The sequence below is a fragment of the Artemia sp. Qi Xiang Cuo genome, chromosome 16, assembly GCF_049724085.1.
Source record: "Artemia sp. Qi Xiang Cuo chromosome 16, ASM4972408v1, whole genome shotgun sequence".
Lineage (NCBI taxonomy): Eukaryota > Metazoa > Arthropoda > Branchiopoda > Anostraca > Artemiidae > Artemia > Artemia sp. Qi Xiang Cuo.
In genome coordinates this window covers 42454806-42482516 of record NC_142809.1, presented here as the reverse complement: position 1 = coordinate 42482516, position 27711 = coordinate 42454806, and the positions used below count along the sequence as shown (strand labels likewise).

Sequence of the window (27711 nt, the reverse complement as noted above, 5' to 3'; positions counted from 1 at the left end):
TTGACCAGTACAGCCCAAAACGACAAAGATTGAAGACAATATTGACTGTTTTTTCTCTTTTATTTGTCTCTTGGTTATTTTATAAAACATATTGATGGCGTATTTTAGTCGTATGCCATATATTTAAGCCTAGAGGTTAATGGCTCACCATTTTTAATATATCTTGTTCGTTGTTGTTTTCTAATCAATTAATTCTCTATCTAAAGCAGACATGTAAAGAAGTCCCTTTTCTAATCTCAAATCATGTAATTCCTTATATTTTCTTTAGAATGTTCAGATTTTAATTTTTTTTTTTTTTTTTCACCGGTAACCTTACTCCTGCCAGTGCTGTAATTTCGGACGGTCACAGCTAAGATTCTAAAAATACGAACATAGTAATCCACAACACACTTTATTTAGACAAAACATCTGCCGCAATACTAATAAAACTAAGTCACAAAAGAAACAAGAATGATTAGAATATAGTGAGCTTTTAATTGAAGAATTAAAACAAGACTAAAAACAAACAAATTGAAGAAAAATTCAAACTGGAAAAATGCTCGAGATCTAAAGAGCTCAAGGAATTGATATGTGTTGCTTGACTATTTGATAAGAGTTGTGATAAAAGTGATATGCTACGGATATACTATTTTTAAGTCTAGATTATGCTAATTTATTTTGCATCTGGCGAGATTACCCCAAATTTTAAGTCAGTTCATTTCTCATTTCTAAAAAATTGTTTATTATACTAAAAAAAAGAGAAAAGAATTAAATCAACATATGAATTGATATTGAAAAATGAATGCATATCTTGAATTATATCCTGACAATTAAGAAAATAACTTCAATATATATTTGACCGCTGAAGTAACGAATAACACAGTAGCGACATTACATTGCGGGAATTCAAACAGAATAATTTGCCAAATTCTTACTCATAGCCTATCATACTAAACGAAATACGCTAGATTTATAATTTCATTCCAATTTCCTATATCACATTAGTTTCTCCAGATAATGTGAAGTTACTATTAAAATTGTTTTAGCACGCGTTGAATATGGATTATTACAGTTGATTTCTGTCACTGACAGCGACCATTGAAATCAATTGCGATAAGCTATTTTGTAAGCGAGGTTATTTTATTTCGACGGTCAAGGAAAATCGTCTTGCAAATTTCTTAGCCCACTGATTTAGCTACCGCTAACGTTAAACTCATTCATCATAAGATTGAGCTTAAAAGTCTGAACTAACTAGAGCCAGCACTAAATAGCGATTTATCTGCTTTTTTTTAGTATAGTTAAGGTTAGCCAACCAACGGGCACCCTTATCAATCCTTAGCAGAAAAAAAAACAACTATGAAATGCAAACTATATGGTGACGGGATCTGGAGTTCAATTTCAGCTGCAGAAATTTCCCAAAGGGCAAATCAGATTCCAGTGTAGCATTAGTTCCTTTTGGGCATTACTGGGTCCAAATTTCGATCTCAGCTGCCAAAGGGCCCAGAATAACAAGGAGATTACGCAATAGCGTATCCAAATAATAAAATATGAAGGAAAAAGCAAGATATTACAAGCATTTTACATCTTGTCAATCCTATCAGAGACGGTACTAATATTAGCTACAATCTCTGCATTTGCTATATCCTTTTATGACTGAGCCTACAGTAAAAACTAACAAACATAAAACAAATTTGCCAGTTTCAGCTTTCATGACAAATTTATGCTGTGTAAAACACCGCCTTTCGAAGCATTAGCCGACCAATTGGCATTGCAAATTACCCCCCTGAGAATTTGACATAAACACCAGCATTATCCATAGATCTGTGAAAACGTTTTTGTACATCAACTACGGCTTTTTTTAGTGTTGTAGATAGTGGCCAACGGAATAACACTGTAAAGTTAGTAACAATATGGCCCTTCAACGCTTCACTTTTGTTGTTTGCATTTGGCCGTGAGCGACCCGAACAGTTACCGCACGATGAAACAATTGCAGAAAAAAGGGAACACAAGTTAGGCTTCGGAGTTCATTTATTATTAATTTTTTGTTTTATAACTACTCACAAATTGGTTAAAAATTGCCAATATTAGGAACCAGAAAACATAGAAAAGTGATAGGGAAAAATATATCATTGTCAATCACTATAAAATAAGTGATTTAAATCAGCTCGCTAGTCTTTAAATTCTCTATCTAAAGTACCAGCTCTTACTGAATCCCTTTCCATTTTCTACATTGTTTCCTACTCTAAACACAAAAGTGATATTAATATCAGCGAAAAAAAAGATCGTTCATAGATCCTCTATTCATTGGCCTTACTGGAACCAAAAGGGCTTTAAAAACGAGTTTCCAAGGTTACCAATAAGAAGCCACCATGTATCCTATCAAGTCAGACTCAACCCCGACTGGAAACCTTGCAGGAGTGACTTGCGAGATGAGGTCGGAGAAGACGTCAACAATAATCTCCCAAAATCTGACGCGTTAAATTAAAGAATCCATTAAGATTACAAACAAACTTTAAGGGTTATCCCAAAGATATCCAGAACAAATGCTTCAAACTCTTGTGTCAGTAGCGAGTTTGTAAAACCATATTTAAATAAATCTGCTGATATCAAGGACTTATGTTAAACTCAAAATGGAATTTATTTGCAATGGGAACGAGGATCTTCCGTGGTCAAATATATGTCAAACTTACTGCTCAGGGCGAAAATTAAAATGTGTTTTGTCTTAATAGATACCTCTGTATATATACGAAGATAAAATGTTTTGTTTTGCTTCTGATTAGTAGAGTAAAAAAAATTAAAAGGCAAATATAAAATAGAACTAAGTGCAACATGATAGTGATATGATTCCTAGCATACACTACATAAAATGTAGAAATGTGGCGACATAATCGCAAGAAATAAATTAGTATCCAGTACTCATCTTAAAATAAACCCGAAATTGCCTGCAATGGCAAGGAGGCCCCTTAGCCCTACAGGGTTAAATACATGCTGAACTTTGTGTTCAAGACGCAGATTAAAATGGGCATTGCATAAATACATACCTCTGCACGCATACATAGCTAAAATCTTTTTTTTTTTTTTTTTTTTTTTTTTTTTTCTTGTTCCAAACTGATCGATACTGAAGACCATACAAAAAATTACAAAGTAAATGAAAATGTGAAATACAACCAAATGAAGCAATGATAGCGGTATGATTTCTAGCATACATTACACATATTTATTATGGCCTAGCAATTAATTTAGCATTATTTATAATGCCCTATATGCAAATTAAACGAGTGACAATTTGAGAAAAAAAAGTGTTCAACTGAGTTAGACAACTATTATAACATCGGGTCATTATAAATGGTATAGTTTCAAAAATTTTTGCCAATAAGACCAAATGCGCAAACAGGACGCTTCTGGGAAATTCCCTGCTAGAAATACTTTGGACTGAAAATGTGTGCTATGAAACATTTAACCCCCTCTCCCTCCATCTCTCGCAACCGATAAAACCTGAAGATCAACTGGCGACCATACTGTGATTAAGTTATATTCTAATGAGATTTGTCACACACAGCTTTTCATATACAAAGGCATTTTTCCCCTTAGAAAAAAACAAAGAGCAAAAATTAAAAACAACACATATGTATACTTTTTCCTTTGCCATGTCAGGAGTTTGTTTAAGATGAATGGTTTGCACATCAAAGAGCATTCAACAAATTTGTTTCTGAAATGACTCACAAGGCAGACGTAAATGCCGTATAATTATTTATATAAAGAAATACCCGCAAAATAAATCTAGTGATCAGTGCAGTGCCACTAGTAAACTGGAAAAAAATCTAGTAAAGAATTTGTCCTTAGTTTATTTTTGCTGATAAAAAAATAATAACCGGAGAAATTAAAATGAAAAATTATACTTCGTTTTTGAATAGACATACATGATTGGTTCGAATAAATATTTAAAAATTTAAAGGGTGATTAGTAGAAAAAGGGGCTACACATTCTCTCACATTATTATCACACTTTAAAATCACATTTTTAAATATTCAACCTAATTACAAATGCCTGAAAGCCCACTGCAATTGGCTAGCCAAATGAGGCCCCACAAACCAATAGCAAAGAGTGCTTCCTTGCGTCAAGCAAGCCCCCCCCCCCCCCACCTCCCATTACCCCAAAAAATAATTAACTTTTTTCAAACCAAAAAATCATTACATTGCCAAAATACTATACAGTTTCACAGTAAGTCTTTTTCATTCATCCAGTCCTTAATAAACCATTTTCCATTGTAAAGTTATTGTAAAAACCGACTTTTAGTTATGCCTTCATGGGCTAAATAAATAAACAACACCCATTCATTACGTTAATAAGTAATGACAATAATCAAAAGAAGTTAAGCAAAAGCAAAAATCTACAGATTAATTTAATACGAAACAAAAATATTAAGCATAAATTTGTAATTAGAAATTGTAAGTAGATGTGCAATTAAATGGGAAATGTGATATTCTGCCTGAGACACTCAGTCAAGTTTGCAACTATTTTCTCAGCCAGACCCTGGTTGAGATCTATGGTATAGGGTATATATATGGCATAAGATCATAGATCTTAATTACTATAATACCATAGATCCTTAATTAAAATTTATTGCATTGCCAATTAGGAACTGGCGGAAATAGGGTAAACTCAATAAATAAATGAACTTCCCGAAAAGGCCTTAATTTCAGAATTTAGCGTGAAAATACTTCATTGACTCTAGAAATTGCAGGTTAATTATAGATTCGTTAAAAATAAGGACTAAAAAATTTCAACGTTGTTTATTAGGAACTCTGTTTTGTTTGTTTTTTATACCATACAAGCCCTAATATCCATGGCAGCATGGAAATTCCCAAAAGCAGATACTGGAAGAACCATGAAGAATTTATGGCAATTGCTTTAGTTTGAGAGATACAGAAGGAGATAAATAGGAATTAATCCTTCTGGCAATTCTTAACAGACAATAGGGTAAATACATATTTATAGCAGAAAATACATAATTCATAGCAGAAAATAGGGTAATACATATATGAACCCTCCAAAAACAAACTGATTGATGTTACGAGTAATTTCAGAATTTAGCGTGAAAACATTTCATTGACTGTAGACATTGGAGCTTAATTATAAATTTTTCAAAAATAAAAATTAATGCCAACGTCTTGGTCATTGAATTTAACACATGACCAATCGCAAAAACACACTGAATATTTTTTTTCTCTCTTACCAGATGATTGTTACAAAAAATTACAACTAGCCGGGTGTCTTTTTTCTATTTTTTCATTATTTGTATAGACATATGGTTTTTCCCAACTTATCATGGATAGCATTAAATATGAAAATACAGATATATTCAGCAATCAATCTTTTTTTTAATATTTTTGGAAAATAATTTTTAAGAACACAAAAAGCAAGGAGAAACAAAAGTTTGACCATTACATGCCCTTTTGAACGAAATAACAGCAACAAATATTAGAATTTCAACCAATATTTTCCTTTGTACAATTAAAAATCTCATGTCTTAAAAATCTTAAAAAGCAAAATTATATCAATTATACTAATTCGTTCTGCTTCTCTTTTTCTTAGAATAATACATATTTATCAAAGAATTTCTTAAGCCAAGAGCGACGGACTAAAGAACGAATTATGAAGCTTCTTTTTCTGTTTTGGAGTATAGGCTTTCCGGTTTACCGTATTTATCCACCTTCTTAATTCCCCGGTCTTGCTGCAGTCAAATACCGAAAAGCTAAATAACTAAGTCAGTTTATTAGCTTAAGTTTTGCCATTTCATTAGAAAGTTTTGGTTCAAACTCTGTTCAGACCACATATCACAGAGAAATTGTTCAAACGAATAAAGAGAATCAAATAATTAATAAAGTAACTACGATTATCAAAAACTTAAATTCAAGAAATAGCGAGAGTAGAAAGGAAGAGGGGGGAAGAGAGTGGAGAGAGAAGGAAAAGATGAATCAAGTAGAGGAGTAAAGGGTAATTTCTAAGCCTGATTAGCGTTACTCTAAACATTTTTTTACGAACATCACTATAGTATTGTCTACAAGAATGATAGGTTGCCACTACTTCTACGCGTAGTTATCAGCGTTGACATATAATATGCACACAGTTCCTTCGTGAATAACACACAGAAGTAACCAAACACCAAACCAGTCTCCTAAAACCTTCCTAATTCCCACCACACAAATCAAACCAATAAAAGTTAAGAATTGAGTTCGACAAATGACACCAAGTTTCATTCGATTACCATCTTCGAAAGCTCTTTTAGTCTATCACTCAAGGACTTAATAAATCACTTCAAGGCAATCCAAAACACTCAAACGTTGAAAGTCTTAAGAGTCCAAACTTCTAACAAGAAAACTTTCCTGTTGCTAACATCTATGGCCAAGTCCTTCTTAATACCTTCATGCAGTGAGCTTTCAAAACATCTCTTTCAAACACAATATTTGTATGATTACATAAATAACTGCTTCCATCAAAGAGAGATTCTAGATAAGTAGCATGAAAATGTTACACAATATATTGATAATGTATGGTGGCTTATTTGATTTCTTACAGCATAAATACAGCTAAATAGGTACATAAATATAGGGAAAACTTGGTAATAGCTTTGATGTAGAAACATCAATGGAATTGGCATCATACATCAGCAGATCTAGGACAAATTTGGAGATATAGTCTTTCTCATCACAATTCTTTTGGCATGAGTAATTTCAAAGTTCATTTACCTAATCAGAATTTTACCAAAAATATTTATTAATTAGGATGGGAAACAACCATAGAGGTCGGTTATACCCACTATCATAGGTGTAAACAGGTCTAACAGCCCAGGGGAGATCGAAAGAGGAGGATAGTTATGTGGGGGAGGGAGGGGTATAAAAACAACAAACAGTTCCAAATATTTTAGTTTTTCCAGAAGGGAGTTCTCTCATAGAAAACCTCTAGTCTCGTAATATACTTCACATCTTCTTGAGCTTTAATGGCACACCAACACCCATTTATACAACCGGCACTTATATCTAAGTTTACGAATTGATGAATTTCCATAATTATCTGTAAAACAGTTTCTGATTCAAGGTTGCGTTAATAAATTCTTTTAGAATAACAAGGAAAAACGGCAATAACAGCGGTTTTGAGCTCAGAAATAATCCATTTCCGAAGATTTGGGAAAAAGAACCATCAATTTAAAAGACGTACCCATGCAAAAGGCAGTTCTGTTTGTTACGAACATTGGCCAAAACAATTACCAAAATTTTCTTTCTTGCGTAGAGTTATAGCAGTCTGACAAAATACAACCTACATATTATATTCAGCCAAAAAAAGCTAATAGTTGCGTTTTTGCCCACGGTGACCAGTTCTTATCATCCGTGATATGACTGACAATTCAGAAACGTTCTCTTTTATACATTTTTTTTTTTTAGTGAGCGTCAGTGGTCCTTATGTGATTAAAGTTATGATTGTCCTTCTGAGACATGTTATGCAAAAAAAAAAAAAAAAAAAAAAAAAAAAAAAAAAAAAAAAATATATATATTGAAACTGCAGGATAAAAAAAAATAAAGAGCAAATATATGAAGTAAGCTTTCGACACGACGGTCAGCTGACATAAAGTGGCTAATGGTTACATAGTTTTCCAATATATAATATTAAAATAAATAGTTGGTAAATCAGTTTAGATTTACAAAGGTGGATCCAGAATCTCTGTATGTATTAAAACTTCGTCTTCTTACTGTTGAGATTATTATGAAGACACTTTAGCATAATCTCATCGCCAGGCTCAAAATCAGAGCCGTGGCGGTTTTCTGCGGCAGAGGCTAAAATTCAGGGCCCGTATTATAAAGCAGAGATTAATCCCACTGTGCCACCACAAGACAAGGATTTAAAATCTTTTTACTACTTTTTTCTTATTAACGACCAGCGCTCAAGACCAGCGCTTCCAAAGCAACTTCAGTTGTGGACTCAGAAGGATAATCACCAGCAATCTGTTTTGTTGTTTTTTGTGAAAAACTGAACTAAGCACAATCAAACATGCTATTTTCTTTTTTATTCATCTGTATAAAAAATAAATAAAAGTAAACAGGGGAGTGTAAGGACAATAAGTCAGGTCACCGAGGACAAATTCATCTGTATAAAAAATAAATAAAAGTAAACAGGGGAGTGTCAGGACAATAAGTCAGGTCACCGAGGACAAAAAACGCAATTACCTCTTTATCGTCATTTTGCGACTTTTATTAGCCCATGAATTTATTTTTTCAATCAATTTACTTTTTCAGTCAATGATATTACTTCTTTATCCATCCACTACGTGAAAAAATTTGAAGCGGTGCAACATTTTTTTCTCATTCAAATGACTGCTATACCTCCGTTTACAGTGAACAAATAACAAGGCGCCACCCACTTACATAAATCACGTACTTCAGAGACGTGTGTCAAGCATGGTGAAAGTGTACTATTTGTGACTGGACTGTACAACGCATGGCGGAACTTTGCAGCACATGTGGCTTTCCAAAATATATAACATGCGGCGGAAAGTGGGAAACCCTTCGACAAACAACCAAAGTTCAAATAAATATTAATAAAACTCGTACTAAAAAAGACCAACTCTTTGCAGGTTCAGGTGTGTCGTCATTTTAGTGATAATAAATATACGCTTTTGAATAAAGTTGACATGTATTTTTGGAGTTGAAAAGACTAGATTTCAATCCAAAAATTAGGTTACATAGTCGTAACACCCGAAATTTATCAAAATATGGACCTACACTTGAGGTATAGCATTTGATAATATACAATTAAACGACCATTATCAAGAGAATCAGTTCTAAGCACAATACAATTCAATGTAGCACATATAACTAGCACTGCAGTTCTCCAACTTCAAGCAAAATACATAACTTTCTTTGTATCTGAGTGGACGGTTATTGCACGGGCCATAGCTGTCGGAGTGCGATCCTCACTGTTGCCTGATGTGTGAGATCCCTCTCCACTATAAAAAATTATAAGAATTATAAAATGCAATTGACGACGTAGATAATTTCGGAGACCATACTGCATTTCCATGACGATAAATAAAAGTTCAAATAGGGATAAAATCCTATAATCGACAGTGTTTCACAAACAGTGATAGAAATTCACTAAAGTACCAGATATTTTCGTCACTGCATATGTGACCGAAATATCTGGTATTTTTGTGAACTTCTGTCACTGTTTGTGAAACACTGTCGATTAAAGGATTTTATCCCTATTTGAGCTTTTATTTATCGTATTGCAATTGATTTGCACTTAATATAAAAAGATGTACAAGATGAATCTGAAAGGTACACTGCAAAAAAAAAGAAAAAAAAAGACCCAAGATAATTTTAACTAATAAATCAACCTGAATGGGATCATAAGAATTCATAAGAATTATAATGCAACATTCATACTATTTCTTAAGACTAGAAGAAGGAAAATATCTTAGGCTATAACAATTTAAGCAATTTTAACGACTTTATTGGTTGTACCATCCAATATAGCTGCAAAAGCACCAAACAATGTACCTTTGCTAAACTTCATGAATAACATATATAAAAAGGGAGAGGAAATAATACGAAAAAAGTAGGCAGAAAATTGGTCGACTTACGGAAGTGAAAATTTATGTGAACTAGCAACTGTGTAATAATAAAAACAATACATAGAAAAAAAACTGGAAGTGGCGGTTGGCCTATTTTTAGAAGCATTATCTCTTAAGACACCAATATTTTATGACACACTGGTTGGTAGCATCTCTGCCACACTTGACATAAACGAAGTATCTCCATTCCTAACAAATGAATCGTAAGTGTTGGCACGTGGGCACTCACTATGTGGTTGATACCATGAAGTATTGAGCAAAAACGAAAAAAGAAGTGACCAACATGAAACAGGACGCATTTAGAGTGGGTGCAGAAGGGGTTTACATTAAAAGGCTCTTATTGGCATGTCCACATCACATATCAATAATAATCAAATTACAATAGACAGATTTTACAAATCCATACAAGGTGTATTCCCCTTTAGAAAACAGACGCGTTAAAAAGAGCCTTACTTTGTTTCCACAGTATTTTGTAGTCTATGTATATAGTTTAGGCTAGCTTAAAACGGTTTACGGTTTGGTTTTGACCTATGATGGAACTGGACACAAACTAATTCTCAAAACTGATTTAACAGGTAAATTTTAAAGGGAGCTCTCAAAAAATCCAGCTATGATTTTCTTTACCAGTGAAGTTCTACTCAATATTTATATCAACAACAGTAAAACATCAACAAACTTAACAGATAAATACTTAAGTCATGTGATATTTCTGTTAGATATCTCGGTTGCAGCGGTAGCTATCAACCTAGTAAGAGACGATCACGTCCAATACTAAGAAATACAATAGCCAATAACTCCAAAAAATAGAATCAGATCAATTCACCTTGTCCGAAAACCGTATGCTCTTATAAAATTGTTGATTCTTGAAGATATTTTTGGGGATGGAACAGCTGCGGAGATATCAGCTGACTTAGCTCCTTGATGGAAAAGAACATTTTATAGAATAATCTAAAATCACTCTCGATCTAACACCTAAAATCATGCATTCTTAGTGAAAAGTCACAACTAGCATGGAATGATTTTAAGTCACTCCTGATTTAAAACACCAAACTCATAATATCACAAAAACATATATCCCACATGGAAAAGCCACACCTATCTTAAAATTATTTACAATCATCCACGATCTAAAATTCTTCACAAATTAAAGTCATATTGTCTTAGCAGAAAGTCCCATTTAACTTTTAATTATATAAAATTATTCACAATTTAAAATGATCTAAAGTTATGATGTGATAAAATCATACCTCCTTGATGCAAAGGCACGAACATCTTAGCGAGGTCTACAGTCATTCATGATCTAAATACACACATAATTGACGGTAAACGTCTTCTAACTTCAAATAAATGAAAATTATTCAGGATCTAAAATGATCTAGGATAATAAAATTTACAACAACACCAAGACTTACGCAGATATGGTCTTGAGTGCTATTATGGCCAAGATATAGCCAAGGTCAATGCCCAACCTAGGCAAATTTATATTATTCAGTTCGTGTGATTAATTCACATGACAAAACATAGAAGTGTGACAAACACTGCACTTGTTTAAAAACTTTTTTTTTTAATCTGCTGATACGAAATTCCCCAACATTTTACGATGTACATGCAGTTTTTCTTTTTCAAAATAAATAGTTTTCTAAGCAATTTTCACGAAAAAGAATCAACATTTTACAAATGAAGTGGAAATTTTTCTGATTCATGGATATGAAATCCTAATAAGTCAATGTGGCATCAGTGAATTACCAAAAAAAAGAATTTTAACAAGAAGTGTTGCATATTTAATTAAGTGTTATAAATTGTGTGCACACGTGGTTTTTCTTTTTAAATAAATTAACTTATCCTGAGCAATTTCCTGAGCAAACTTCAGGAAAAAGAATCGCAATAAACAATTGCAATTTTTTGAATGGAGAGGATATTCTAACGGATTGCTAAGCGATATCCGTGAAATAGTAAAAAAAAATCTAATAAGAGAGCTAGGGGCCTTTTCGCATAAGATGTAAAAGGGTTAAAATGTACAGATTCTTGAGAAGCTTGAAGTATGAATAATGACATAAAAAAAACTTCTTCGAATTTATATCAAGAAAATTGTGGAATTGTGGAAAATTGTGTTCTAGGATAATCATGGTGATGATAAATAAAAAACAAATAAATAAATGGCTAGCAAACCTTGTATAGCTCTTGATACAGTCTTGCAGAGAACCCTCTCCGGAATCGTGTTCTTTCTCGACTAGATGATAACGAGCTCTAAAAGCTACGAGATGGGCGTAATAAGCAGGAGCTGGGATGGAAACAGAACGAGTACAACGTACGTAAGTGTGGCACAGCTGATAAGTTAAACACTGAAGCTCATCCGAGTCGAAACGGTTGTCATCCCAAAGGACATGGTAGTGACTTGGACGAGAAGTTCCCTGAAAATAAAAACCACTTAAAAAATTTCTAACATTTGAAAAAGTAGGAGAGAGAGGGGGGGGGGGATGGGTAACAACGATTAATAGATAATTAATGTAGACAGAAGTAAAAACCTATCTAATTTCAATGTCGAATATACAAAACTGCATGCAAAATTCATCCTAGTAAGAGTTACATAAAAATTTTCCAGTCAGCGAGACTGGATAACATTATCAAAGCGTGACGTAAGGGTGTTCTTTTGGCTATATAAGTTGTCAATTAGGACTAGAGAAAATAAAAGAGAGTGAACTCAATGTGTCGTACATCAGTTTCTTCAAAATCATGACCCAATGCTACAAGCTTAAAGCTGAAAAAAGTAATTGGATATTATTCTCAGAAAACACATCCACAAAAAGTCAGGAAACAACATATAGAATATGAAATAGGTTTGGAATAAAACAATTAGTTACGTACATCTCACACAATATAAGACAATACAATTACCATTTCAATTTTATAACTTGCAACAGATTTGCAAAGACCCTCCACCCTCCCCTCTCTCTTTCTCCCCTCCACCTATCATTCGTTCCATTCCTTGCACTGACTTTTTGTTATGACACTCGTACCAATTTTTAGCTACCCATATAATAAGACATAGTTCAAAAGGCTTTAAACTATATTTCTTTAGGAACTTCAAGAATATTTAGGGAGTTTTCACACGTTAATTCTACTGTAAGAAAAAGTTCCTACACCTAAGGTACAAAATATAGAATGGTATTGAAAATTTCGGCTTCTGTCCAAAACAAGAACGTATAAAAATAGGCATTGAAAAGCAGCGGGTAGTCCCCTCATATGGATTGTGAGAATAAAAAAAAAAATCATTAGAAATTCAAAAGAGTAGAATTTTAGTTTGAAGAAAATCATCGCATCTCTCAATTTAAACTTTAAGACAAATATACGAAATGATACACGAAATCTCCAGGTTTCGCGGACGTTAGGCCTGAAAGACTCCTTCAGTCCCCAAAAATTTATTTGGTTGCGCTTAAAGTACAAATTTGAAAAGGGAGCATATTGTTATTTCTTTGACATGGTAGACACTCCCTACCCTGATGATATTTCCCTAGGAGGGGGGGGGAGTATTTATTGCCTATTTTATTGAATGATACTTAGTTGACAAGTCAATAGCAACATTCCCTGATTTAAGATTCACGAACTCGTGTAAAAACGAATTTTTGCGAAAACAGGGGAATCAAGCACATCGCTCTTAAGTTGAAAATTGACTGTTTCTCAGTGAGTCTTTCCTTTTAGTAGCCTTCATAGTACAGTCAATCTAAATTAACTTTAGGGGTAACCTCAAACAAATTGCAATAGTTTTGATTTTGGTATCATTCGAACCGAAAACAAATTCCCTACAACATATAAGAAATCGCCCAAAATCGGTCGGGGCAAAATTGATATTTTTCGTCTTTTCTTCTCAAATGAACGACTTTAAAAAAATAACTTACACTTTTAAAAAGTCGGTGATAGAAAAATCCAGTACATAAATCACGAATATGGACTCAGTACTGTGTTATAACCAGCCCTGAGTCATTTACCCCCCATACACATACGCGCGCGAAATAAAGCGTGCATTAATATACGTTGGATATTACACGAAGCGGGATCCATGCAGAGAAAAATTTACACTTCCTATGCCAAAATTCAAAGAAAAAGCCGTGTCCTAGTACCTTACATATTTTGCCTTCCCCCCCCCCCCCCACGCACACCTAATCAAATAAATGGTTTTGCCCACATCTCAAAATTGTCCCGCATTTGCAATGTTCTTCAACGCTCTCGGTGAGAAATTATTGAGTATATAAGCAAGAACAAGCTGACGTATTTTGCCGACATTCGAGTTTGAAAGAACGTGTAAGCAGTACGCTTACTGGACAATTTTGGCTTCTAGTTAACTTTTTACTTACATTCAAGATCCTAGGTAAGTTTTGCCAAGCTGAAATCGGAGCATAGCTGAATAATGAAAGGACGTGATGGGTATGTTTTAATGTGAGCCATCAAAAGTAACCATACATTTTATGGTCAATATATACTGCTTCTCTACTAGAATGATTGAGATGTACGGGGGATAACTGCAACTTTATCTCATACGTACGGTATGACAAGATTGTCTTGTGCCACTGTCAAAAGCATCTGAAGAGATTGGTGTTATTCATACCCTAAAGCGATCAGCTTCTAATGCACGTGAAAACCAGTTTTACATAGGGGAGGTCGGGGTTGAACCGGATATTCAATTACTCAGACACCATTAGGGGAAAAATTCTACAAAAATTAGAAAGAGTGCCATCTAGTCCTCATGTCTCAAAGAAGAATTCTTAGTTTGATTGATTGATTCTTTCAAAAGTTAAACTGCAATAACTGTTTTAGGTAGGTCAATTTTTTTCTGGCCCCTTGAACATTGTTGTTTGGAAACTTCATTTGCAAACAATTTCCGACATGCTCCCTTTCCTCGCAGCAGCTGGTCACAATAACTACACTAATTCAGCGAGGCTGTACCAACAGCAGATTAAGAGACTTCAACATACAAACCCAACACTTTTCCAGTCTTTCGGAAAAGGCTTACACGTTGTGAGAAGATCGGGCAGGTATTGGGCCAGTTTATCAACAGACTAGGTCATAGAACAAGAACTAATGAGAAGTCTGAAAATGGCAACCGGATTGACTAGAGGCACAGGAATGACAACAATACAGAGACTTCAGTGGGTAATTGGATGTCTAGCCTGTGCTCACGTTAATCTTCTGATGCAAGAACTGTTGGATGTTTCGTATCACACAAGCGACCAACACAAAGAGTCTAGTATTTTGAGGAAGCAGAGCGACTGCACAGACACACAAATAGTTATTGACTTTGTCAAGCATTCGTCTTCTTTCGAGTGATCCGCTATGCTTCGAAGCCTTGTTACTGCAATGACTGCTCCAGAATGCGTGAACGACGACAAAGCAGTGGAAGTTTGGTAGAAGTTTCTTGACGGAATGGTAGGGAAATCTATGAAGGTATATTCGTTCAAACGAAAGTATCAGACAGTCCTCAAGACGGCGAAGCAAAAGAAAATGGGAGAGAAATTCACCGTTTAGACCCTTCATTGCTGTTTCAGTGTCTTCTAATTATATCCAAAAGACTGAACAAAAGACGAAGAGTTTTTATTTAAATATGAACTTTGCTCATACCCTACTTCCCTTCTTGATGCTTCTGGCACTTGCTGTATGCCAAGTAAAGTAGAGCTAGCAAAAGCTATCAAACGACTTTCAGAAATTGATACTATTGGGGAAAAACAATCTGAATTACACCTACATCTTAGACGGGGGCGCTTTGCTTCAAAGAATTCCCTGGGCAAAAAAAAACATATTTGGATATCTTAGACCGATATTGGAACTACGTTTTGACAAAATATCCAGACGCCATTATTGTCTTTGATGGCTACGACATCGCTGCTTCTACAAAAGATATAACTCATCTTAAGTGAAACCGTGTCACTGGACGGGAAGTACTGTATAGCCCAGAAATGAGACTGGCCACCAAAAAAGAGGAATTTCTTTCGTGCAAAAAGAATAAAGCCCGTTTCGTCAATGTACTTTCTACTTATTTAAGAGGCAAAGGTCCGAGAACCATCCAAGCCAAAGCTGAAGCTGACTTGCTTATTGTGCTTACAGCGGTTGAGTGTTCGAAGACTTGAAATACTGTAGTTATCGGTGATGATACCGACTTGTCGGTACTGTTAGTTTTTCATAGTATTTGTGAGTACCACAAGGTCTACCTGCACAGTGAGCCTACGCCAACCACTTCAGGTGCAACTTGGGAAATCGAAGTCATTGTTAAGAAGATTGGGACTGAAACCTGCAAGCTGCTTCCTTTTGCTCACGCAATTCTCGGCTGCGACACACCTTCCCGTCTACAAGGACCTGGCAAAGGGATTGCGCCTAAAATGCTAAGAGACAACGAAAAGTTTAGGGAAAATGCTTCAAGGTTTTCTAGTATTGATGCTTCTAAAGAAGAGATTAAAGCAGCAGGAGAGACTGCACTTTCTATATTGTACGGTAGAAAATCTACTGACAATCATGACAGTTTCGTCCATTCCCAAAATCTACCTCCTACTTCAGCAACAGCAAGAAAAAATATCATTGCTTCCGAATTATCTTCAAATACAAGATTATATAAATTGATAATATAAATTATATAAATTGACACGGACACGACTTCTTTTATGCATTAGCAGTTCAATTTTGACCTCTATGAATTGAACTTCGCGCAATGTTGCTATCAGACCTATATCGATGCTTGATTTATGGGTGGGAGGGGGAGGGGACTGAACATGAGCGTTCAAAACAAAAACAAAGTGCATATTCGTGACTACATACAAGATTTACCTATTACCAATTTTCTATACGAACAAATTAAGTTGTTTTTAAAAAGTCGTCATTTTAGAAGAAAAGACGGAAAACTGTGAATTTCGACTCGTCCGATTTTGGCCGATTATTTTTATATGTTGCAGAGAATTTTTTCCAGTTTGAATGGTACCAAAATCAAAACTATTGCAACTTGTTTGAGGTCAAAGCTTAGATTGACTGTACTGTCAAGAAATATGATAATTTTCAATTTCAGACAAAGGGTATGAGATACAGATGAGAGAACAGTCGAGCCCTTTAACATGGCTTTGATGGAATTTAAAAACAATTTGACATCGCACTGTTATTCGGGCAACAACCTAATATTTAATTCTTCCGAATTCAGATCTGTAGTAAAGGCTTAAGATTCTTTGGATCTTACGTGATGTTTTCCAGGAGCATACAGATGACTCTATTTTTAAACTTCTTCGAGGTTTAAAGAATAGTTAGAACCATGCTAGAATGCACATCATAGCTTTTAAATTAAACACTGTAGTCAAAAATGCCAATTAATAGTCTAATCAAAATAAAAGATTAAATTTACACGAATCTACCCATTTAGAAAGTCTTCTTTTATATTCTGATCCTAGTGGCTCTATTCTTTTATCCTAATGTACAGGTGAAAATTTTTATTTCCCCCTCCCCTCTCATGTGGGCAATAATAAAAAACAAAACTTTACTTCATAACTTGCACAAGTTTCAGAAATTCAGGAGAATATAGACCTACCTTGGGGGGGGGGGCAAGGCCCAAAAATCGTCATTTCCCCCTGTTAAATTGTGATTGGAAAAATACTAACACTTTAGATTGAGTTTTTGTGTCTTAGGAGACACTTCAGCTACATATTGAATTTTTTCTGACAAATTTGAGTTTCCTCTTGAGCTGAACAGCCTGTACCTCGTTGCGACTACACGTATGTAAGTGTCCGCAGGAGAAATGAAACATGCCAAAAGCGGCTAAATTTTGATATTACTTTTCTAAATGGCCTTAATTTAGTCATGTTGTTTAAATGTTGATTTGTATTTTTATTTTATTTTTTTCTACTCCAATAGTTATGTGGCTTTAGTGCATGGGTTGGCCACCTTTTGCTGTAAAAGGGCCAAAAGTTTACGTTGGGATGTTACGCGGGACGCACAACGCTTAATTTATATTTTTACTACATTTATTGTAGTTAATACAATCAATGAGATTTTCGTTGTTGCGTTTGACATGCATTTTTTTTTTTTTTTTTTTTTTTTTTTTTTTTTTTTTTTTTTTTACATTAGCTTTAATTTTTGTGGTAGAGACGTATAATATTGCGTCTAAAAGTATGTCCGATAACCGAGAACAGTGGTTGTTTTTTCGATAATTCAGAATTGAAAAAGTTTGCTCACAAATATATGTACTACCAAACACAGTAATTAATTGCTCAAAAAACCTTTTTAATTCCTTATAGTTTTCAGAAGGCAAACTTCCAGAGGAATCCACCGTTTGTTTTTTCCTTAAAAGCTATTTTAAGTGTGGTATCACATTGCAAATCTATCACCTTGATTTGCATATCCCTTGCTACATAACTGATAATCACTGCGAAGGGGTTTTCGAAAATATCCATCTTACGTGAGATCTTTATCAAATCAGAAACCCAGTTTTCAAACTCAGTTTCAGCTTGAATTAATGCGCTTCTAATTTTAGTATTTTTCCAAACATAATTTAGGGGAGATTCTTCTACTGCTTTCTTGCAATTTATAAAATAATCGATGTGAAAACATCATTGAGGTGATGAAAATGCGTCAAAAATAGATCTTGACTAATCCAACTGAACGATCACACTCCATCTGGTAAACTTTCTGGAGTATCAGTTGGCCTTTGGGGCTGAAAATTTTTCCTTGTAAATATAAATTGAGGCGGTAAATACTGATTACTTGCATAAACAGTCCCGACCATGGTCACAAGGACAGCTCTCTCTGATGATTTTGCCTTACACAATATCATCTGATCCCTCTCCCGAAACACTGTAGGAGGAACATGAACTGTGGTCACAGAATTTTCGTCACAGTTGTATATGTCACGTGCATTAAAAGGAAGTTTTTCTATAACTGAGCTTGGGCTTAATAAGAACTCTTCAATGTTGACTCTGGTAAAGCGCTTTGCATGACCCAAGCTGGTGGGTTCAGGCTTGCGTAGTAACAGTTGAGGATTTTAAGCTCGAAGACCTACCAGTCAGTCTATCCCTGTCTTTTTGGTATTGCTCCAGTTTTGAGGAATTGTCTTGTTACTTGTTATAACAAAGTAGTTGATGCAGTCAAAGTCATCTGCACTGATAATTGTAGTTACAACTAGTTGGGGTCGCAGAGTCGCAATCGCTCACATTCACAAGTATTTGCAGTTGCAAGTAGTCACAAATTTAAACAGTTAAAAGCAGTCACAGTTTGAAAAAGTCACAATAGCAGAAGTACTAATTGCATAAGTAGTAGTTGTAGCAGCCCTCAAAAGGTTCACTTTATTGCTTTCAGCTGTTTTTCAGACATGGTTCATACGCCCTTTTGACAACCTGCATAGAGTACATATTGATTTTGTTCAATATACTTGAAAATATCCCTTGATAGTTTCACCTTAATGTCCTTATCCATCCCATATATATTACAGATAGACCATTTCAACATCCATATTTAGTTATAAATCCCCCTCAAGAGGTCCCTAAGTTTCAACTTAATGCTTAAATCCGTTTCTAAGATGCCGTAATATGCCCTTATGACAAACTTGGACGAACACAGAGTTATTTGATTTAGTTCAACATCCCCAATAATATACTCTGAAAGTTCCAAAGTACCCCCCTTTTTCCCTGGAATATTGCACATACACCCTTTTGATAATCTGGATATATATTGTACCTTTTCCCCCTCTAGTTTCCCTGAAAGTGGAGACTTAATTCCTATTCTGTTCCTGAGATATTGTATTTATGCTTCTTTGACAACCTGGATGTACTTAAACCCTTTTAAAAAAAAAAGTTACCCTCGATTTTTTATATGGGTTTCATCTGGTACATACTTGGAAATGTCCCAGTGATTACCATATTTTCCCGTCCCACTATATAGCTATATACCAGATGACACCCATCTGCAAAATCAAGCGTTGTTTTTTCTTCTGAATGTTTCGCCACAAGATGGCCACCTAACATGACCAGATAATTCGGCTTTCATGACTTTCATGCCCCAAGTGCTATAATTTTACGGAACTAAAAAAGAATACTACTACTACTACTACTAACAACTCACCGCAGCACCAAGCCGCCTGAGGCCAACACAGCTACGCAAACTCCTCCTCCACCCCAATCTATCCAAAGCCTCCCTTTTTACAACCGCCCACAAAGTTCCCGTGTGTTTCAGATATTCATTTATGACGTCCTCCCACCCCAGACGGGAACGCCCTGCTTTCCGTTTGGTCCTAGATAGCTGGCCGAAAAGAACAATCTTCGGCAATCTGTCATCCTTCATTCGCACAACGTGCCCTAACCACCTCAACCTTTCTTTCATGATAGCCCTAGAAAGCGGTATTGAACCACATTTTTCGTATAGCGTATTGTTTGAAAGACGGTCAGTCAGCCGGGTACCCAGAAGAATCCTTCAGCAATTTCTCTGGAAAACATCTAGCAAATCTTCATCCACTTTTTGGAACGTCCATGCTTTAGAGCCATATTTGACCACTGTCATCACTGTAGGTTCTAATATTCTAATCTTGGTTTGCAGACTTATCTTCCTATTCTTCCACTTTCTTCAACTGTGAAAAGACACCCTGAGCCTTGGCTATTCTGTTTTTAACATCTTCACTTCTCCCACTTTCTTTACTAATAATACTACCAAGGTAAGTGAAACTGCCCACCTGATCAATCTTTTCATTGCCCAACGTGACCTTTTCATCTTCACTTATTCCTAGCCTTAGTGACTTAGTCTTCCTAACATTAATTTTTAAAACCAATTCTAGCACCCTGAACTCGCAAAACCTCTAAAACTTCATTCATTTTGCTCACACTTTCATCTAGGATGCTTAAATCATCACCATAATCCAAATCCAGGAGACCTTTTCCACCCCATTTGATTCCGTGGTCTCCCATTGCCTTTCCTGTGCTCCTTAAAACAAAGTCCATCAAAATAATCCATATAAAGGGGGATAGAACACAACCCTGCTTAACTCCTGATTTAATACAAAACCAGCTGCTAACCTCCAAAGACAAAGTATTTTTTTGAGGTGTATTTCCCAAATTTTGAGAAAAGTTTGCTCAAAAACAAACATTGTAACATATCAAAACAATTGGTCTGGATTGGATAGTTGAAAATCAAACTAACTGCGCTAGACGAAGCTTACGGATTCTTCGAGAATGCTATATGGCAGAATGCTATATTGCACCCCCTTTCACTTCGTTGTATATTGTTATGGTGAGTAATATGGACCATGTTGCGGTGAGGGTCTTGCGGGGCCGCATGCGGCCCGCGGGTTGCCGACCCATGCTTTAGTGCCTTATGAAGGGAATAAAACTGTCTGCAAATACATATTTTTTTATAATGTATGCAGTCCAGACACCGAAAATATATTTTTCACTCACCTGAATACCCTGGTGGGAGCACAAGTAAAAATCAAATTCAGTTGGGTGTGTTATACCAGCATCAACTGTAGTACCAGCTGGAATATTACCAGATTTTCCAGACTGTTCTTTTTTATCAGCACAAAACAGACGAGTATGATGACGTTTTTGAACAACGATAAACGTAATCCCCGGTCGATAATCTGCTTCCAGCTTGATACAAGCCTCTCGAATAGCAGTCAACTCGTGTTGCAAAACCTGCAATAGCACTACTATTATGAACGAACGTGCAATTAATTCGGAGTTAATATACAATATGTTCTTCACAGGAAAGACAATTATGTGCATTGTTAGAAAAAAAAAAAATGGATAGAAATTCACAAAAAGGGGAATGGCCAATCTCAATAACAAAATGCGGGATAAATTCCCCTTGCCATACACGAAAGATCGAGAAAGGACAGGTAGCTCAAAGTTGACAGCCTAAATAATACAAATTTAATTATTTATTTGACGACAAAAAAAAAATACTACCAGTGTTCTTGGGATTGTCTAATATCCCTATTCCTCATTTCAGGCGAAGAATATTCCGCTTAAATACTTTATTTTAACAACAAACTCGGAAGCTAAAATTCATAATAAACAGTGATGATATACAAACATATTAAAGAAGTCCAAATAAATTTGTGAAGGGAGGGGAAGTTGATAGCTATGCCGCTATTGCCAAAATGATATTCAAAATATCATATGTAACAATTACTTTACACGGGAAATTGTTATATGCCCAGTGTTTCAACTTCTAAGGCTTCCATTTCATTTTAAATTCTTTCAGCTCAGATCAGTGGAGATGAAAAAATTCGTCAACGGTTCAAAATTATGCGATTTCTTATACCATAATACAACATTATTGTTTATGAACCAATTAAAAATAGCAATACTATTTGAATTCCGTTTATTTTTTTTTTTTTTATTTTTTTTTAAGAAAGTAATGTTTCGTCTAAAACAGCGGTCGCCAACCTGTGGTCCATGGACCACTGGTGGTGAATGCAAATATTTAGGTGGTCCATGAAGAAACGGGACCATTATCAAACAATGTCTCTTTTTTATATTCCATTAACATAAAAAAAAGAAAAAAATAAGGAAACTTATCATAGATTCCAAATTTGAAAGTTAGGTTTATTATTATATAGCTTTATTGCAACTGAAAAAGGCTAAAAAAAAAGATTTTTTTTTTTTTGGGGTGGGGGGGGGCTTTTTTGACACATTAAACGATTTCTGCCACTGTACATTCTTGAATATACATACATCTATGAAAGGACGCATTTCTGTTTGGACTTCTATTTCTGCAAACAAATTTCTGCGAAAAAGTTTCATTCTATTTCAATTTTCTATCCAGTCTCCAGTATTAATTTAAATTAGTTCCTACGGGAACTATACGTCCCTGATTTTTTGCGGCTCAGCATAAGCTCCTTGAAAGTAAACTAATACTTATGTGAGCAAGTGTTCTCAAAGTTGAAAAATATGAAGTGCTCAGCTATCAATTTGAAATTTATTTAATTAGTGGACTTTCCTGAAATTATTGAGTGAGAAAAGGCAAGAAACCATAATGAGTTTTAAAAGCCAAGTGAATATTTTGCACTTCTTTGGAAAAGGTGAAGATAAAATAAGTGATGAAAATAGTAACAATAGTGAGTTGACCAGTGAATTTGACTTACCAGAGTCACATCCACAGTCCTCTGGTAGACTTACCAGAGCATCCACAGTCCTCGTCAGACAACATTACAAAGAACACTCAAAAAGGAGGTGAAAAGAAAACGTAAAATATCAAGAAAACAGGATTCAGGATTCGTAAAATATCGTATCAGGATTCGTAAAACAAAAATAGGATTCGTAAAATATCAAGAAAATAGGACTACCTGAAATATGGATTTATTCAAGAACCAGGTAATGAACTGGACCCAAGACCTCTTTGTGTTATTTATCATGTAAGTTTATCTAACACCGCCCTGAAAACGCCAAAACTCAAAATTCACTTGCAATCAAAACACCCAGATTTAGTTGACAAGCCATTTGAATATTTTCAAAGAGCCCATGAAAGTGTGAAAAAGCATATAGGGGCTGTATTAAATATGGCTGCTGAAGAAAAGTCCTTGTTAAGGGCTTCCTACTTGATAGCACTCGAAATTGTACAAAATAAAAAACCCTATACGATATCAGAAAACTTAGTCAAAACTTGCATGTTACAAGCCTGAGAAGCTGTTATGGGAAAACAGGCATCAAAAGACTGAAGGTAATTTCTATTTCTGTTAACACTTTTAGGAACAGAATGGAAGAAATGGCTGAAGGTATTAAACATCAAGTTATGAAAATGGTAAGAAATGCACCCTTTTATTCAATTCAACCTGATGAATCTATAGACATCATTCACAAAGCACCTGTCCTTTGTGTTGTAAGGGTTGATTTTCAAAGAGAATTACAAGAAGAACTTCTTTGCTCGCTAAAATTGGAGATCAGAACAACTAGCTTCGATATTTTTAAAGCACTTGATAGTTATGTCCCAAAGCACGAAATTGAGTGGAAAAAAGATATTGGCATTTGCACAGACGGTGCTGCAAAAATGGCTGAACATTGCTCAGGAGTTGTTAGTCACCCCGACATTTTGTCTACCCATTGGCATTATACATCATGAGCAGCTTGTGGTAAAAAGAAATGCCCCCAAAAATAAACGAAGCATTATCCAGTACAATATAAATTGCGGATGAAATTAGACATAAAGTTCATTTTTAATTAGACTGAACTCTGAGATGTTTCAAATGCTCAGAAAAGAAATAGGTTCCCAGTATACTCACCTTTTTCATCATACTGAGGTAAGGTGGCCATTGAGGGGCAAAATACTGATCCGACTATTTGTCTTTGCTTAGATTTTTTTTTAGTAGCAAAATAATCAGAAATTTCAAGGACTCTTGTCCGATGATGAGTGGGTAGCCAGGCTGGAATACCTGGCAGATATTTTTTCTCTGTTAAATGAACAACTTAACATATCTTTGCAAGGACAACTTAAGGACCTGTTTACATTATGAGGAAAGATAGATGCTTTTCGATCGAAAATATCACTGTGATCAACACGGTTGGCAGATGGAAATCTACAAATGTTGATGAATATATGGGAGAGAAGGGTCTCAACAATCAAGGGTATCCATGAGCATTTGACAACAGTTTCAGTTACTTATATAATATTTTCATTTGTATTACCCAAGGGAAGAAATTCCCAGACATGTAAATATGTAGATAATAGATCGATTTGTATATAACATTGAAGAGGACAAATTATGCATAAAGGAACCAGAAAGCCTCACTTGTCTTTCTTTCGATGATAGCCTAAAATCCAAGTCCTCTTTATCAAGAGCTTATTTTTGGGTCTCTCTAAAAAATGACTACCCATTACTGAGTGAGAAAGCTGTGAAAACTTTGATATAAATTTCAATTACATATTTGAGTGACGAAAAATTTTCATTTGTGAAAAATTTTCATCGGTACCGCTCTCGGCTTGAAATAGATGCAACTCTTCGTCTTGCAGCAACATCATTAGAACCGAACCTCCACATCATGATGTCAAATATTATCTTTTCTGTATTTCCTATTAATTATATTAAAACTTTTCCGATTATCATGTATGGATATATTTACAGCACCTTTCTTTTCAACAATCCGCATAAGTGTTACACGAAATAAAAATGATACTTTTAGCGGTCCATGAACTTCTAAAGGTTGGCGACCGCTGGTCTAAAACACAGCATTGAACTATCATAAATGTAAAAATCAGGAATTGAGAAACAAAGAATTTATAATGCATTTAAATCACAATGATAAGATTCGAGTTACAAACAAAAGACAATCCGGCACCGTTGATAAAACTAAATGAAGCAAAATGTTATTTTAATGAATTGTCGTGCACAAAGTCAAACCCCTTCATTTTCATCTTTTATAAATCCTTTAGGATTTTGAAAGATAAGTCTCTTTGTCTTTTTTTTTAATTTTCGCATGTCTGCAAAAATGTTAGGTAAGTATCTGAATACTGTTCCTTCATTTTGGTATAAAATATATTAAATTACATTTATGAAATCTTTAAGCTGCAACACCTAAAAAAAAATATATATATTTTTCGTTTCGTCCCTAACATTAAAACAGGGGAGGTATCAGAATATTTTATGAAAATTTCTTGCGTTAAACCATAATTTAGACTTTTCACCTAAAATTAAAGGTCATACTTTCTTTTTTATTGCATCACAAGTCTAGCTGCTTCATAAATTCAATGATTGACAATTCTAGCACCCTTACAAATTCGGTTATTCGCAAATCTAACTTCACAAATTCATAAATCGAGCGAATGCTCAAATTCAACTTCGCAAACTCAAATAATTCATAAATTCAACAATCCACAGATCAAACTTCACAAATTCATCAATTCAGCGAGTCAAAATCAAACTTCAGATTCATAAAACAAACCACTTCACATACTCAACGATTTGCAAACTAACTTCACAAACCCAAATAATTCAAAAATTCGACAATTCACAGATTAAACTTCACAAATCTAAAAGCTTCAAAAATCCCGCCGCTTCACAAATTTAACGATTCACAAAATCAATTGATGCTGATATAGATAAACATCTGCAAATGTGACCAGTGAATAAAACCCACATAGTCGGGCTACTAGTACCCACCACCCAACTGTCGCAGGAATACTGTACAATAGTTCCCCTTTGGAAAAATGTGTAAGAAATGCACTTTAGTTTTAGCTAGAACAATGTATACTCACATGTAAGAACTGGCCTTCTGAGATTCCATCCCTAAACAGAATAATCCTGTGGGGTTTATAACCTCCGGTGCTTTTATAGAACATAATAAGGAGCTCCCTAACCATAGAAGATAACTCATGAATGACCTCTTGTCTGTGTTGTTGTACCCGCACAGTGGCAGAGTATCTAGATGGATGGGCGTCCATTGATCCAACAACGGCAGCTATTGATGGCTTCTTGTTGTCACCGGCTGGTGGATGGGTTACATCTGCACCAAGGAAGATCACTGGCTCGTTGAAAACCTACAAAAGAAATGTTGGAGTACTAAATCGAATATACCTCAGGAAGTGAAAAACTGTCGCACAGTTACTTACAAAGAAAATACAATTACAATTGAATAATAAAATATATCTTGGGTAAGATATATTATTTATATATATATATATATATATATATATATATATATATATATATATATATATATATATATATATATATATATATATATATATATATATATATATATATATATATATACTCTACAAGTTCAGAGTAGCCGAGAGTATATATATATATATATATATATATATATATATATATATATATATATATATCTTGGGTAAGAGGTAAAATATATCATGCTTGTTTAATAGTAGAAGAGGTCGAAAATGAAAGAGTCGCAATTAAATGAAGAGTCAATATGTATATTGACACTTCAAAAACATGCAATTGAATGAAAATATGGAAAAATAGCTGAAAACCAGTACCATGCGCCCACAGAGTAGCCGAGAGTCCTCTTTTTAATATTATACATCTTTTACTTGATTCTGATTTTCTAAATAAAACTCAAGAGATGAAAGAATTAGAACGCTACTTTTATTAAAGCGACGAAAAAGGCATATTTGTTTTCCATAACAATTTTGGAGGGAAACAATATGAATAATAATATTATTCTAAAATTTAACACTTATATATTATAACACTAATTTCTGTTATAATGTATTCGTTATTTAAGATATTAATTCAACTAATTCAAGAAATAACTAATTCAAGATAAGCTTGTAGCTAGATGTAGCTAGATTGTTGTAGCTAGATAAGCTTGATTTTCCTTTAATGGAGATTCATCCGAGTACTAAGAATTTACTTGTCTATTAAGGAAAAACTTGAATTTAGCTCGCCAGAGAGCGAAGGCATTTCTTCTCTTTTGTTTAGGGCCATCGTCAAACATTTCGTTTTCCTTGCATCAATAAGGATTTCCAGGGGGATTCTCTGCCGAGGAGTTTTCCGTAGGATGGAATTTTCCGCAGGAGGAAATTTTCAAGGGGAAGAATTTTCTGCGAGGGAAAGCGTTATTAATGCACACAAGAGGGGAGGGGTTCTTGAATTTCCTTTCTTTTGAGATCGCAACAACGCACGACGGGTAGCCTAGTCCTAATTAAAACAAGAGCTGAAAATCAGGGTCAGAGCTGGAAAAAAAATAAGCAATTGCTAAAGACACGTCTAGTCGAAGCAAGAATCGTTAAACTACTAAGAAACTAAGAATCTCGAAATATAATACACACCAAAAAATGGGACAAAGTATGTATATACAAGTTCTACAAGTTCTAATAAGTAATAAGTATTATGTAATAAGTAATAAGTAATAAGTATTGTATTTATTACATAAATACAATACTTATTAGAAGAGGGTTAAAGAAGAACGATAAAGCTTCAAGACTAGTTGATCATGTATATTCTGCCAAAATGAAATATAAGACATCATGGCTCCTGTAAATAATTTCACACACACTTGAAGTCCAATTATACGAAATTAATAATAGAAACAGACGAACAGCAAGTGAATCTAGTAATACTTGTTAACTTTTATAATATGTTACCAAAGTCTGAAACTACAAGCACTCTCCTATACTCTTATTGATTCTTT

General features: G+C 34.6%; 1 protein-coding gene across 1 annotated transcript in view; it reads right to left on the bottom strand.

Annotated features, from left to right (window-relative positions):
- Positions 1 to 375: 375 nt before the first annotated feature.
- The window catches only part of AGO1 (protein argonaute-1), an 83858-nt gene continuing 56522 nt past the window's right edge, over positions 376 to 27711 (bottom strand). The window contains exons 11-14 of the mRNA XM_089102715.1: positions 25808 to 26089; positions 21013 to 21249; positions 11777 to 12018; positions 376 to 8980 (exon numbers count right to left, since the gene is read on the bottom strand). Of these exons, the coding sequence (XP_088958841.1) occupies positions 8872 to 8980; positions 11777 to 12018; positions 21013 to 21249; positions 25808 to 26089 (870 nt within the window). The 3' untranslated portion in view covers positions 376 to 8871. The remainder of the gene's footprint in view (positions 8981 to 11776; positions 12019 to 21012; positions 21250 to 25807; positions 26090 to 27711) is intronic.